This window comes from Carcharodon carcharias, chromosome 21 (genome assembly GCF_017639515.1).
Source record: "Carcharodon carcharias isolate sCarCar2 chromosome 21, sCarCar2.pri, whole genome shotgun sequence".
NCBI lineage: Eukaryota > Metazoa > Chordata > Chondrichthyes > Lamniformes > Lamnidae > Carcharodon > Carcharodon carcharias.
In genome coordinates, this window is record NC_054487.1 from 13,506,753 (window position 1) to 13,522,851 (window position 16,099).

Below are 16,099 nucleotides of genomic sequence, written 5' to 3' on the forward strand. Positions count from 1 at the left end.
TCTACACACCTGGTGACCTCTTCGAAAAATTCAATCAAATTGGTCAGACATGACCTCCCCTTAACAAAACCATGCTGACTGTCCTTGATTAATCCCTGCCTCTCCAAGCGTAAATTAATTCTGTCCCTCAGAATTGCTTCCAATAGTTTCCCCACCACTGAGGTTAGACTGACTGGCCTGTAGTTCCCTGGTTTATCCCTTCCTCCCTTCTTGAATAACGGTACCACATTGGCTGTCCTCCAGTCCTCTGGCACCTCTCCTGTGGCCAGAGAGGTATTGAAAATTATTGCCAGCGCCCCTGCAATCTCCTGCCTTGCCTCACTCAACAGCCTGGGATACATTTCACCGGGCATGGAGATTTATCTGGCCATATTTATATGGCCTGCCAGACTACTTAGAACTTCCTCCCTTTCTATGTTAATTTCTTTAATTATATCACAGTCCTTCTGCCTGATTTCCATACCCACGTCATTCCTCTCCCTGTGAACACCAGCACAAAGTATTAATTTAGAACCCTACTTACGTCTTCCAGCTCCATACACAAATTACCATTATGGTCCATAATGGGCCCTACTCTTTCCCTAGTTATGCTCTTATTCTTAATGTACTTGTAAAATAACTTTGAATTTTCCTTCATTTTACCTGCCAATGTTTATTCATGTCCCCTTTTTGCTCTCCTAATTTCCTTTTTAAGTGGTAATCATCTCCAACAAAAGAGAATCTAACCATTCCTCATGATATTCAATGGCATCACCGTTGCTGAACAACTCATCATGAACATCCTGGGGATCTCCATTGATCAGAAACTTAACTGGACCTGCCACATAAATACTATGGTGACAAGAGCAGGTCAGAGGCTGAGCATTCTGGGGAGAATGACTCACCTCCTGCCCAATGTTCTCTTTAAGCTGCATGGCCATGTAGTAACCTGAAAGTCACCAAGCAGGTTGTGCACATGTCAGTCCCTTTAAATTAATGCATGTGTGTGACTCTGCAACAAAATTTAAAGGGCCAACACTCTCCTCAAAATCATGAGTGGGTATGTTGCTTCTGACTCCCCAAAGCCTGTCCACCATCTACAAGGCGCAAGTCAGGATGGAATACTCACCACTTGCCTGGATGAGTGCAGCTCCAACAACACTCAAGAAGCTTGACACCATCCAGGACAACAACTGCCTCCAAGTCATGCAGCACCCTTACCTTGGGAATATATTGACTTTCCTTCATTGTTGCTGGGTCAACATGCTGGAATTCTGTATAAGACTGCAGCAGTTCAAGGAGGCAACCATCACCTTCTAAAGAGCAATTATGGATGGACAACAAATGCTGACTTTGCCAGCAACACCCATGTCCACTCAATGAATAAATAAATAAATCACATGGTTTGAGGTAACATTAATTAGGGCCAGAGAGGTCTTTTGGACGAGTTTAGATCTCCTAATGGGCTCAGAGAGGAGCTTTCCAGATTTCTCCCTGCTCTGATTGTCCAGGGTGGTTTGTCTCTCCCAGGAGATTACAGGGCTCTGTATGGGGTGGGCAGTGTCAGTATTGTTATCTATAAGAGTCACAACTGACTGGGATTGGAAGGATAGACCAGTAGTTCTTTACTTGTCTGTCACTGTTTATATGTTCATATTTTGTTTTGGTGGTTGTTAGTTCAGGGAAGAATAATTGCCATTGAAAAGCTCTCCACTCTTTGGAATAGCTCTTGAGCAGATAGATGGGTTTTTACACCTCGTCCAATAGATGGCATTTTCAACATGCAGCACTCACTTGGTACTGCACTGGTTTATCAGCCTAAATTATACATTCCTAGGTGGGCCTTGAACCCATGATATTCTGACTCAGGAGACCATAGCCTCACTGGAATTTATCTTACTCGCACCTTAGAACCATAGAACACTACAGCACAGAAAAACAGGCCATTCGGCCCTTCTAGTCTGTGCCGAAATATTATTCCGCTAGTCCCATTGAACTGCACCCTATCCTTGGTGATAGAACAAAAACCCTCGCCTTTATATAGTGTCTTTGACATCACAAAACATTCCAGAAGTTTAATTAGACAATAAAAATTAATTGGCGCAATGAAAGTAGATGTCCAAAATCTTGGTTAAAAAGTTAGAGTTTAAGGACCGACTTAAGGAACAGAGAGAAGGGGAGAACCAGAGGGGTTTAGGAATAAAGGATTTAAAATTGCTTGTGTTGGAAAATGACCATGACAAAGATTAAGAATTGGTCTGAAGAAAAGCCATCCATGGCCTGAATTTTTCGCTGGTTGGCTGGCTGGTTTCCCTGGAGTGGATGGGAAACAGGCACTCAACTACGATCGGCCCCCGACTGTGATTTCACGTAGGTTGGCCAATTAACTGCCAGCCAGTGTGAAACAGGTGCTGAGAAAGGCTCAGCATTGCCAGCGGGGGAGGGAAGAGGGCGGGTGCTGACATCGTTGTGGGTGCTGGTGAGCGCTTCCAGTGAGGTACCTGAAGGCAGACAGCTGCCTCAGGGAGCTGCGGACCACCACAGAATAAACGAAACAATACAAATGCTGCAAATATGTCCATGCAGCACAGTCAAGCACCTGAAAGCATGCCTCATAAAAAAATGGACCCCAGATATCTCTCTTTATTTTGTTCCCCCACAGAGGTTTCATCCTGCCCTGGATCGAGGCTTCAGCAAAAACGTAAAGGCCACCAGGCTGACTGGCCCGTCCGTCAACTGTAAACGTGGACGGGCCACAAAAAAATCGCTTTCAATTGCCTCCTTAATGAGCTTAATTTCCTGCTTAATTGTTGGCGGGTGCACTTCCGACTGCCGCTTGCACCTGCTGAGCGAGGTATTGCGCGAGTGTGCGATGATGTCAGGATGCTCGCCCGATGCCATTCTGCAGCTGGATGGGTGGGGCATGCACCCGCCTAGGGACGTGAAATTCTGGTCCATGTTGCTAATAGTTTCTCATTCTGTCATATTTCTCACCCTTGTGGGTGGTTTTTTTGGTTTTTGATCCTTACCTGTTTTAGATTCCTGCTTTTCCAACAGTCTGACAGACAGCTCCTCGCTGGGCAGCCCTCTGCCTTGGCTGTTCACTGCAGACACGCTGATGTTATAGGTGTGTTTAGGATGCAAGTTTCGTAAGTAGATATAGTTCGTGTTTGTTGTGTATTGCACAGATGAGGAGGCATTGTTCTGGACGTTAACCTGTTTAAAAAAGAATACTTGTTGTCCTGGTCAGCCATTATCTTATCATCTCACAATGAAACTGCTGCTTCTAAAGAAAGACACCAGGTTCCTTTTTAAAGTATCTTAATTCCTCATTTCCTCTGCTCCTGCACATCACTTAAACAACGTCCACATGATTGTGGTCAAACATAGGCAATCCATAACATCACATATACATTAGTGTTCATCAGTGATTACACCCGTGAGGTGCCTTGGGTCATTTTACTACGCTAAAGATTGTATAGCTGTTGTTACAGGCAGAAAGAAAACTTGAAATGGTTTATAAGCAGAGAAGGAATATTGTGAACACTCATCATGAGGAATGTGGAGAAGAATGGAGAGGTTTGGTTTGGACAGTTGGCTGGGGGACCAAAGAAAAAGGTTTTGTTTTTTAAATCGGGGAAAAAAAGAGAAGAAACTTGCATTTCTCTAGCCCATTTCACAACCTCAGGATATCCCAAAGCATAATACAACAAATAGCTTTGAAATACTGTCAACGTTGTAAGGTAAGAAACGTGGTTGCTAATTTAGACCCAGCAAGCTCCCACAAACAGAAATAAAAGACAAATTGGCCGGATGATCTTTTCGAGGTGTTGATTAAGGGATGCGTGTTGGCTGGAATACCAGGAAGAACTCCCCTGCTCTCCTCCTAAACAGTGTTATTGGATCCTATATGCCCACCCAACAGAGCAAGCAAGGCTTTGTTTTGACATCTCATCCAAAATCTGATTGTGTAACTTCCACAGTACTGCACTGAAGTGCAGCTCAAAAGTGACTGAGCAGTTAGCTTGCATGAGCACTATACAATATTTAAGATGGTGCTATTACCACAGTAATTACTGATCTCAAAACGTTTCATTAAGGTCCCTTCTACCCAACTGGACTAATATCCAAATTGGAAAAATAACTCTTTTCCTTTCATCTCCAGAGGTTGCTGACTCATGTTAAGCATGTCAGTTCAAAAGGTGCTGATATAGCATCCTAGAGGCACAAATAATGCTAGCTACAATTCTTCATTCAGGGCTGGACTGCTTTGAAAGGGTAGTAGAAGCAGATTCAATAGCAACTTTCAAAAGGACTTTTGTTATTCAAAATCCCAGATCTCCCTCCCTAACAGCACTGTGGCTGTGCCTGCACCACATGGACTACAGCGGTTTAAGAAGGCAGCTCACCACCACCTTCTCAAGGGCAATTAGGGATGGGCAATAAATGCTGGCCTAGCCAGCGACACTTTATTCCCATGAACAAATTTTTAAAAATTCACGCGAACGTCTCTGGCTAGGCCAGCATTTGTTGTCCATCCCTAACTGCCCTTGTGAAAGCAGCGGTGAGCCGCCTTGTTGAACTATTACAGTCCCTGTGGTGTAGGTGCACTCACAGTGCTAATAGGGAGAGAGTTTCAGGATTTTGACCCAGTGACAGTGAAGGAACAACGATATATTTCCAAGTTAGGATGGTGAGTGGTTTGGAGGGGAACTTACAGGTGGTGGTGTTCCCTTATGCCTACTGCCCTTGTCCTTTTAGGTGGTAGAGGACGTGGGTTTGGAAGGTGCTGTCTAAGGAGCCTTGGTGAGTTCCTGCACTGCATCTTGTAGATTGCACACACTGCTGCTACTGTTTGTTGGTGGTGGAAGGAGTAAATGTTTAAGTTGGTGAATGGAGTGCCAATCAAGCGGGCGGCTTTGTTCTGGATGGTGTCAGCTTCTCCAGTGTTATTGATGCTGCACTCATCCAGGCAAGTGGAGAGTATTCCATCACATTCCTGACTTGTGCCTTGTAGATGGTAGACAGGCTTAGGGGGGTCACGCGGTGAGTTGGTTACCACAGTATTTGCAGCGTCTGACCTGTTCTTATAGCCACAGTATTTATATGGCTAGTTCAGTTCAGTTTCTGGTCAACGGTAGGCCTCAGGTTGTTGATAGTGGGGGATTCTGTGAGGGATTGGTTAAGGGGGACGCAGTGGCATAGTGGTATTGTCACTAAAGCTAGTATTCCAGAGACCCAGGGCAATGCTCTGGGGACCTGGGTTCGAATCCCTTCACGGCAGATTAATCTGGAATTAAAAGTCTGATAATGACTATGAAACTATTGCCGATTGGCATAAAAAGCCATCTGGTTCACCAATTAATGTCCTTTAGGGAAGGAAATCTGCTGTCCTTACCTGGTCTGGCCTATAGGCAACTCCAGACCTACAGCAATGGGGCCCTCTGAACAAGGGCAATTAGGAATGGGGGAGGCAATAAATGTTGGCCTAGCCAGTGACACCCACACCCTGAACAAATAAAAAAAAGTATTTGAAAAGGAGAGATTGGTAGGACTATAGAGAAAGAGCAAGGGAGTGAATGTAATTGGATAGCTCTTTGAACCAGGCACAATGAACTGACAGATCTCCTTCTTCAGGGAAGAAGTGAACGTACACATCAAAGGTTTACTCCTCTGACTTTGCTTAGTAAAGGGGCTCAAAATATAAAAAGCTCAATATTTATTTTATGCAAACATATTACAAATATATATACTGGTTTGCAAAGAAACCCCCATACTGCACAGAACCCTGCCCCCACCCCTAGGTGCCAGGTCACATTTTCACCTAATCTCCATTAATTTGCATCTTCCAGCATAGGTTATTGAATAATGTTCAGAAGTCAGAAACCCAGCCTATTTCTCCACTCCTTTTCAAACCCCAGTGTACTGCCCCCCCATCTCCACCCCTCCCAACCCAACCAGCTCATGTGAGATCAGCCACCTCAGGGCAACTGTGGATCACAGTTGTTTGGTCCAGCATCTCACTGCCTGAGACCTTTACGGAACTGAGACATCTGATCTGGCTCAAATGGTTTAAAGGCACCCTGGGGTTGATCATCACTTGAGTGAAGAGAGATCAGCGTTAACGGGTGGTAAGGTTTTAAGAATGGGTCTAGTAGCCTCACGAGCCTTGATGATTGGTCCTCTGCAACTTTAACGTACCACCGTTTGGCTGAGGTGGTAGGCCTCGCTCCTCATTCAAGTGGGGCTCCTAATGGTATAGTTAGAACCCCAACCGCAAGTTTAAGGGGATGGGGTGTACGCTGCCATTCCAATTGGGAAAATGACAGTAAATATTTAAATGATTTTGTTATTCTGGGGCTGCAGTGGCTCCTCTTCCAGATTACATAAAAGTATTGTGGGCCTCGGTCAGGCTGGCCTCAGACCATCTCCCCCCTCCCCCACCCAGGACATTGCATTGTCTCTCCCCCGTCCATGAAGCACCTACCTTTGGGCCTCTGCTGCTGTCCCAGTTGCTCTATATTCCTGAGGCCCGAGAGGTCCTAGGGACCCCCTGTTTGACTCCTGCAACTCACTTGCCAAATGTAAGTGAGGCTGAGGCCTCAAATTTATCTCCCTTGCCTCAACGAGCAGCTGGACAGAAGACAAAAAAGGCCCTCTTTCTTTGTTTTATAACCACCCGAGCACATCACAAATGTTTTCAACGTGAAGCTGGCTAGGTGGTAGTACTCACATTGTACTGTATCGTTTCATTCGCGGGGTCTGAAGGTGACTTCCAGCTGACAAGAACACAGTATGACTCAAACTCGCCCACCTTCACTTCCTGAGGTGCTGCTGGGGTCCCATTTGGTTGAACAGTAACTGCAGGACCAACAGATACAAATTGCTTATTTTTCTTTAAATCACGAACCCAAGAGCAAAAAATGGGACAGAAGACAGGGATAAATCAAGAAGATGATGGCAAGCATTAGTTTTAACAGCCTGAAAATTTTAGGAGGTAGGGTTGCCAACTCCAGTTAGACATGTTGCTGACTGTTTCATCGCACAGCCTCCAGCTGCCTGCCCTCACAGGTGAATGTTCACTGATAATTCTCTTGACAAAATCGGGAGAGACGAGAACAGTTTCTGGTGGAGAGGAAGAGGCTGCAGGTCAAGGGAAAAGAAGGACCACACACCAAGCTTTTTAACCTATATCTTGTCAGGAAATATGTGAGGCAGAAGTTTCCACAGGGAGGAATGTTGAAATCTTAGAGCACCTTTGAATTTATGAAGAGATAAGAATCATTGAGGGTAAATGTGTTTGGGACAAACAAGTAAACTAAATTTCTTGGGGGCAGTTTTTGGAACTGAAACGATTTGGGAATTCCTCGAGTTCAGAAATAATCAGGCCAAAGATGCAGAAGATATTGGAGTGGTTGCATTGTGTGGAGCAAGGAGTGAAAGACTGCAATGTTAACGAGTGCTGAATTTGGAAATTTGGTGCAACTGGGAATTCCCTGGAATATATTTCGCAACTGAAATTTAATTTAGCATGTAGAATTTGACCTAGAAACTGCAACACAAGCTAGGCAACAGAACCTGTTCGTCAGTAGGAGTTAACTCTCAATCAGCTGAAATGGTTTAAATTACTGTATTATGTTAATTACTGTATCATGAGGCTGAATTAACAGTTTTAATTGGGTATGAGTCATTTACTTGCTTTTAGCCACTGCACAGAGTGCTTGTGAAAGACTGCGATGTTAGCAGAGAAAGAGCCAGGTTAGGAAAAACCTTTTCACCCAGAGGGTGGTAGGTGCCTGGGATTCATTGCTTGAGTTGGTGGTTGAGGCAGAAACCCTCAACTCATTTAAAAGGTACCTGGATCTGCACCTGAAGTGTTGTAACCTGCAAGGCGAAGGACTGGATACCGGAAGGTAGGATTACAATGGGTTGGCTGGTTTTTCCAGCCGGCACAGACACAATGGACTGAATGGCCTCTCTCTGTGCCGTAACATTTCTATGTTTCAGTCTTCCATTGCTGCTGACTGTGGGGATCATTGCGTACTTACCTTTTTGCATCCTTTCAGCTGGGTGTTCTGATCCTGGCTGGAACAACAAAGCCATGGCGCAGCAACCCAAGACAGGACTGACGAAGGGGAGCAGCACAGACGACACCCCATCCCCTGCTACATTCAGGTAAGTTTTTAAAGTTCTTTAAGTTCTTTCAGTGGAATTAATCGGTGAGAGGGTGAGCAAGTGGTAAAGGTAATTGGGTTGAGGGGGATGATCAGGGGATAGTCGGGACCGGGGTTGGGTAGTCAGATTGGGTGTAGGGAAGGGATCAGGTCGGGGGGGGGGGTGTTGAGTAGTCGGGGTCTGGGGGATCAAAGGGTGGGTAGTCAGGTCTTTTGGGGCTGAGTAGTTCGGTCAGGTGAGGTTTGGGTTGGGGGTGCTGGGTTAGTTTCGACTCTAAACCAGAGTCATACCTGAGATTAAACAACGTAACAATTTTAGGGTTAAGTATCTGGGTAAGTAGCGTGCATCTAGCCCATGTCTCCAACAAGGAGATCAGTATATGAGACATTCATAGAGGGTCCTGGACAGCGGAAATCAGCTCATTGGAAGTTTAAACTTCCTGGGCAATTACAGTGCATGTTTGCATGTCAGGACTTCCTCAGGGTCCTGACATGCACCAGCAGCTAGAGTTCAGTGCATCATTGCTCCTGGTACTGAAAGATCTGGCCTTTCATGTTTGAGGATAAAACAAAACTTGTCAACATAGTATTGAGTGATCCGGATAATAACAGACTTCAGAAGGGAAAAGACTAGGTGGTAAACTTGGCAGACAAATAGCAGATACAATTTAATGTGGTTAAGTGGTAAGTGAGACACTTTGGTACAAACAACATGGAGAAGCAAGTAATCTAAATGGTTGAAAGCAAAATACTGTGGATGCTAGAAATCAGACATAAAAATAGAAAATGCTGGAAAATTCAGTAGGTCTGGCAGCATCTGTGGAGAGAGAGAGACAGGGTTAACGTTTGAGTCCGTATTACTCTTCTTCAGAACGAAAAAGAAGTAGAAATGTGATAAAATTTGTACCGTTTAGGAGGGGGTGAAGCAGGCAAAGCTGGATAGAAGGCCAGCAATAGGTGGGGGCTAAGGAGAAATTGACAAAGGTGTCATGGACGCAAGATAAAGGGAGTGTTAATGGCAGTGTTAAAGACTAAAGAAGGTGCTGATCGTGGCATAAAGGCAAGATAGCAGAATGTGTTAATGGCGGAACAAAGTTAAGTGCTCTGTGAAAGCACAATATAGAAACAAGTGACAGATGGCCCTGTGGAGGTGGAGGATGGGGGTTGGTGACAAAGGATAAAAGACATGAATAAAAATAAAAATAAACAGATTTCAAAAATGGATTAAAAAATGTGTCACGATGGAGGAGAAAGTTCATGGTCTGAAGTTGCTGAGCTCAATATTAAGTCAGGAAAGCTGTAAAGTGCCTGAAAGGCATTCCCCTCAAGAGGCACTTTACAGCCCTCCGGACTTAACATTGAGTTCAACAAATTCAGACCATGGACTCTCTTCTCCATTTTTATCCCCTTTTTTCATCCAATTTTTGTGTTAATCTATTATTTTTATTTATTTATTTATTCATTCATTTTTTTATCCTTTGTTGCCAACCCCATCCCACATGGCCATCTGTCACTTGTTTCTATATTGTGCTTTCACAGAATGCTGACCCTTGTTCTGCCATTAGCACGTTCTGTTATCTTACCTTTATGCCACTAACAGCACCTTCTTTGGTTTTTAGCACTGTAGCTTTTGCCAAGCCTTTACAAATCTCCGATTCGGTTGCTACTGGGGAATTGTGAAGAATTCTGACACCACATTTGAGAAAAATTGTCAAAACCTTGGAGAGGGTCCAGAGATGGTTTAACCAAGAAGATACTGGGGATGAGGGATTTCAGGTATGTGGAGTGATGGAGAAGCTGGGATTGTTCTCCTTCGATTAGAGAAGGTTAAGGAGAGACCTAATGGAGGTAAGAAAAATGAGTTTTTCTTGAGTAAGCAGGCACAAATTGTTTCCTCTGGAAAATGGATCTTGCTAATCACAGGCCATTGATTTAAAATAATTGGCAAAAAAAACTAGAGGGGAATTGAGAAATATATTCGTACAGAAGACTGTTAGTGGTGATGCCATTATATGTCATGGGGAGGTAGTTAGACTCTCTCTTGTGGGATATGTGGCACAAACACTACTTGCCACTGATGAGCCCAAGTCCGGATATTGTCCGCCTGTTGCTGCATTCAGGTACACACAGCTTCATTCTCTGAGGAATTGCATATTATTTATTTTCAATGTTGACAGTTCTGGAAGGGGGGGTTGGAGGTGGGGGTGAGGAGGGTGTTCAACCTCTGAAATGTGTTATTGTTTGGAAATGTACTGTAAAGATAATCCCTTGGTGAGTAAAGAAATACAGCAAACCCAAGCTGATAACTTTGCACAGGATATTATGAGGGCCCTACAAACCTAGAAATGTAGTGTTGAGAGCTCTTTAATGGGTCTCTAATGCTCTGAAATAACCTGCTAAACATTAATAATCCGGCCAAAACTAACTGTACCAAATTCCATTCCCCCATCACCCTTTTCCTAGGGCAGTACACAGGTCTTTAAACTAATAAATACAGGAGGTCTCAGGAGAGTGTAAATTCCAAAGCTGCAAGGAAAATGCCACGATGCTAGAGCAGAGCAGTGTTTTGAGTAAAACCGCAGACTGGGTCAGGAAGGGACAGTCAAATAACAAAGTTAATGGGGCGTAGTGACTGAGGTGACATCAAGAAAAATCAGAAAAAATTCCAAGTTATCAGTGCAAATAATTCGTAATAATTTAGATGAATTAATAGCACAGATAGAAATGAATAAATTTGATCTGAACAGCCATTACTGAGATACGGTTACAAAATGACCAGGGTTGGGAACTAAATATTTCAGGATATGTAACTTTTTGAAGAGATAGGCAAAATGGAAAAGGAGGTGCAGTCATTATAATAAACAATGGGATATAAAACAATGGATCTTAGCTCAGAAAATCAAAAAGTAGAATCAGTTTGTGTGGAGTTAAGAAACAACAAGGGGCAGAAAGCATTGGTCAGAGTTGTTTATGCACTCTCAAGCAATCTGCTTTGGGGTATAGTATAAATCAGGAAACCGGAGGTGCATGTAATAAAGGCAATACAATAATCATGGGGGACTTGAATCTTCATGTCAACTGGGCAAACTAAATTTGCAGTAATAGTGAGAATGATGGGTTCATGAAAGGCGTATAAGATAGTGTTCTAGTTCAATATTTCGAGGAACCAAATAGGAAACAGGCTGTTTTGGATCTAGTATTACGGAATGAGAAAGGGTTAATTAAAACCTTGTAATAAAGGAGTGACCTTAATACGATGGAATTTTACATTGAGTTTGAAAGTGGTTTCATTAAGTTTGAAACTAATATCTTAAATCTAAACAAAGCAAACTATATAGGTGTGAGAGGCAAATTGGCTAAGGTAGATTAGGGAATACAATAAATGATGTGATGAAAGATAGGCAATGGCTAGGAATTAAAGAATTAATATGTAATTTGCAAAAAATATACGTTTCTTTAAGGCACAAGCACTCAACAGAAAAGGTGATCCAACCGTGGCTAACAAGAGCTAAAGACAGTATTCAATTAAAGTAAGAGATGTGTAATCCCCTGGACCTGATATCCTGCATTTTAAGATTATAAAAGAGGTAGCTGCAGAGATAGTGGATGTGTTGGATTTATTCAATTCCTTTAATTCCAGGATTGGAAGGTAACAAATGTAAACCCATCCAATAAAGAAAGAAGAAAGAAAATGGGGAACTACAGGCCAGTTAGTCTAACTAAAATTGTGGCAATAATGCTAGAATCTATTACTGAGGGCATGGTACAGGACACTTCGAATATTATAATATGATGAAGCAGAGCCAACACTGATTTATCAAAGGGAAATTGTAGTTGACAAACCTGTTAAAGTCTTTTGAGGATGTAACTAGTGAGATAGATGAGGGCTCCTAGTTGGTGTAGTTTATTTTGATTTTCAAAAAGCATTTGATAAGATGCCACACAAGAGCTTATTACACAAAATGGATCATGAGTTTGAGGTAATATATTAGCATAGATCAGGGATTGGTAATAGATGAAAAGAAGGGAGTAGGAATAAATGGGACATTTTCAGGTCGGCAGGTCACTAGTAAGAATCAGTACTCAGGCCTTGGCTGTTTACAATTCACATTTGTGATTTTATTGAGGGGGTGGAGTGTAACACATCCAAGTTTACTATCAATACGAAATTATGTGGGAAAATAAGTACAGATGATGCAAAAAGGGAGCATTGATTAGGAGAGCAAATGGCATGTCCAATTTGAGAGCAGCAAACATGCATGAAACAATGCACCTTTGACAGTGCAGCACTTTCTCAGTCTTGCACAGGATTGTTAGTCTGGTATATATGCCCAGATCTCTGCGGTGGGACTTGAACATACAGCTTTCTGTCTCAGAGGCAAAAGTGCTATCACGCAGTCACAATAGCACCTTGAATTCTGGAAATAGCATGTTGAAGAGTGTCATATACATGTCAGTAAGGGAGAAAGTTAAAGATCATCTGCCTGGAGAATTTCTTTGTTTTGAAAATGTTCCAATGTTTTGAAAAGCTTTACATCAATTATACAGCATTTGGATGTTTTGAATTTGTGGATACATATTTTAAAATAAAACTTTAATGAATCTTCTACAGGAGTAATTTTAACAAAGTCTGACCAGCTTGGGCACTTAAGATCTCATTGCACTCCATGCAGACAGGGAATCTTCCTAGAGTGATCATTCTCAGATAAAGGCAGGTAAATGGAGTCCAGTTACAAATCAGCCATGATCTGATAGAAGGGTGGAACTGGCTCGGGGAGCTGAATTGCCTAATCAGGCTCCTAATGTTTGTATATCCCATTTCAGATTTGCTCAAGGTTCATCTGCCTGGTCTAGCAGTTTGCATTCTCTTTCTCGTTTCACACACAACTTGGTCTCAACTCTGTCCTCACAAGAAAGATTCACTTAAATGAACGGTTCTTTACTCTAGGTGGAACAAGAGAAAATGGTGAACAAGTTAACATATCAGAAATACTTACAGCTTTGAGTTGTAAACTTCAACATTGAACCAGTATCCTCTACTCCAAAGAATGTTTTTGCAGAAACAGTGACAACATATGGAGTTAACTCATTCAGATCTGTTAAAGGGAAATAATGAGATATATTGGTGACTCGGGTTCCATTTTAAAGTGGTGACTGTTGTTATTGGAGGACAACCAACCCAAATGCAACATTGTCTAAGAGAGAGGTCATTATGTCTTTCAAAACAGCTAGGCCCAACTGCCGAGGAATCTTTTCAAATGGAAAAGCTGTGCAGAGCCCTCCAGGTCTATCTAGATAACAAAATTGCATCTTTAGGAATCCTGTGCTTCTCACTATGACAACTCGGGCAAAGGCATATTCCTTCTCGCAATCTTCTCATTTGCTGTTCTTGTCACACTTAAATGGGTCATTATCCATTGTAGAAAGAGGGAAGTTTTATTAGTCATGAACCACCCACTGACTGGACTGTCTTCCCTGAAGAGCTCAGGTAGGGTGGAATGGATCATAGTGTAGGAGGATGTAAATATGATAGGGATGAAGACCTGTGGGGGATGTAGAGTACAGGATTAACATCAGAAGTATGTGTTATTGATATAATAATAACATCCATCACATGATTGAAAAGTAATAGAGATCTAAAAAGACCAGAAGCTTCAACTTCGTGTAGAGGTCCAAATGTGTAAATACTTGCTGTAAGTAAAGAGGAATGGTTTTTAGAAACTACAGACTCAAGTAGCACACTTTGGGAGAACAGATAATTTCTAAAAAACCCGTGAAGACCTCTACAACACAAAACACATAGCAGTTTCCAGTAAATCTGGCATTCACATGAAGGTGTCTGCATCTGATCACACACAATCTGGACAACAAAGTTAATGGTGCCTCTATTAAAGAAAATTAGAGGGTCAATGGTGGAAGTTCGACATTGTATATGGATACAATCCAATGTGGTCAATAATTTGGGGAACTCAACAATGAGAAAACTGGCTGACCCTATCACGCTGCTGCTTTGCTTCCATTCACCATCTGACCTGTAAAGTGCATCAGTTCCCTGATAAAATGGAAAGGCTGAAGTGGAACAGCATAAAAGGGAAGACTGGGAGTAGGATGGAGCAACATAAAGATGAGGCCAGGAGTGGAGAGGAGCAAAAGGAGAGACCTGGGACCAATTGCCTCTCTGACAGAAAGTCTGAACTGAACGGGAGGAAAAAAAATGCAAAGTGATGTCAAGGAAACAAGTGGGGTGAGTGTGCTGGCAAAATTTTAATTTAATTTAATCAACTATAAAGTAAGACTCGATCAATTAGTTAGTGTACAAACTAAAGCCAATTTGATCATTTATTATATAATTACAATCAGTGTTCAATCAATTAATCATCTTTAGGGTATAAAGTTAAAATTGAATAATAAACAATAAGAATAACACTAAAGGATTCCAAATTTTTCAGTAAATTAAACTCTGAAGACTAATAGTTAAAACGAGATCAATAAAAATACCATAAATTGACACGATTGGTGAGTGTCTGCTAAGTCGGTTAATAGCCTTATAAATAAAGTCTTGGCAGGTCCTGTAGACTGCACACCCTGTTTCATATTGGAATTCCTGAATGCTTCTTGTGTCTTGGACAACCATATGTGCAGTAAGTGTCAGGAAGGAGCAGTTTGAACTCCAGGCTTCGGAGCTTCAGTGCAGCTGGGGGTCATTGTGGTGCATCTGCGAGGCTGGGCATTTTATGGATAGAAAGCTTCTGGATGTTGTCATACCACAATTCAAGGGTGTGCAGACAGAGAGAATGAGCCAGGCTGTCAAGGAGGACCTAGTATATATTGCAGAAGTCCCAGAGTGTATCACGCTCTCCAACTGATATTCAGTTCAAAATACCCATGAGACTGATGGTTCCTTTGGGCAGGGCAGCCAGAGTCAAGTCCATGGCACTAGGGCAGGCTTAGCTGTACAAGAGTGTAAGAGAAAGGCAGTTCTGTAGTAGGGGTCTAGACAGTGTAGATCAGAAGAAACTGTTTCCGTTGGCGGAAGACTTGAGAAAAAGTGATTTAAAATGATTTGCAAAAGAACCAAAGGCAACTTGAAGAAAAGTGTCTTTGTGCATCATACTGTTAATGCACTGCCTGTGAGTCTGGCGGAAACAATTCAATCATGGCTTTGTGAATTGGAAAATTATCTGAAGAGAAAATATTTGCAGGGTTATGGGAAAAGGGCAGAGGAGTGGGACTTGCTGAGTTATTTTTGCAGCGAGCCGGCACAGACATGAAGGGCCAAATGGCCTCTTCATACTGTAACCATCCTATGATTCTCTAATTCGGATAATTGGAAGCCAGGGCAGCACCATGCATCATACCAAAGAGTCATTGCTTGAAATAATTCTGTGGTTTAAAATAAAAATTATATCACTTTCATACCTATGGCAGAACTATCCATGCAGTTGATCTTTGGTACATGTCCTCATGTAGATGGCACAGCCCTATTGCCTCTCTGTGAAACATACTTTTTCCAAGCAAAGGAAGCCACTGAGATCTTAAGATCTGAAGCACTGTAAATTCTTCGGGCTTTGTTTATATTATTTATTGTATATCCTTCTCTTATCCATTCTTCTATCCTGTAATGAACCTCAACTTCTTCCATTAAAATTTCAAACAAGGATTTTTTTTACTGGAAATCCAATAGTTGGTTCTCCAAACTCTAGCAATCACTTTTCAGGCTGAAGGCTCCGAAGTAAAGCACATCTATCAGTCTCAGTTAATGCCTCTTAATTCATTCTTCATTACTCTACTACAATGGGAGCACAATTCACAGGTTATAGGCACTTCAATTCTCTTCCTCCTTATTGATCTTTATTTTAATAATCACTCTGTCACAACACATGTGCATTTTAAGAAATCCCTATACCGCACTGAAAACCTCAACGCTGCCAATATGGGACAGAAAC

At 42.3% G+C, this 16,099-nt stretch overlaps 1 protein-coding gene and 1 long non-coding RNA gene across 13 annotated transcripts in view; one reads left to right on the forward strand and one right to left on the reverse strand.

The window, feature by feature from the left end:
- LOC121293089 overlaps positions 1–16,099 on the reverse strand; it is a 219,927-nt gene that overhangs the window by 68,592 nt on the left and 135,236 nt on the right. For all 12 annotated transcript variants that reach the window (XM_041215688.1, XM_041215699.1, XM_041215693.1 and 9 more), the window contains 3 exons: positions 13,151–13,249; positions 6,713–6,840; positions 3,009–3,195 (listed from right to left, as the gene is read on the reverse strand). In XM_041215688.1, coding sequence (XP_041071622.1) covers positions 3,009–3,195; positions 6,713–6,840; positions 13,151–13,249 — 414 coding nt within the window. The remainder of the gene's footprint in view (positions 1–3,008; positions 3,196–6,712; positions 6,841–13,150; positions 13,250–16,099) is intronic.
- LOC121293090 overlaps positions 7,701–16,099 on the forward strand; it is a 32,271-nt gene continuing 23,872 nt past the window's right edge. The window contains exons 1-2 of the long non-coding RNA XR_005946438.1: positions 7,701–7,892; positions 8,046–8,154. This is a non-coding gene — a long non-coding RNA (uncharacterized LOC121293090). The remainder of the gene's footprint in view (positions 7,893–8,045; positions 8,155–16,099) is intronic.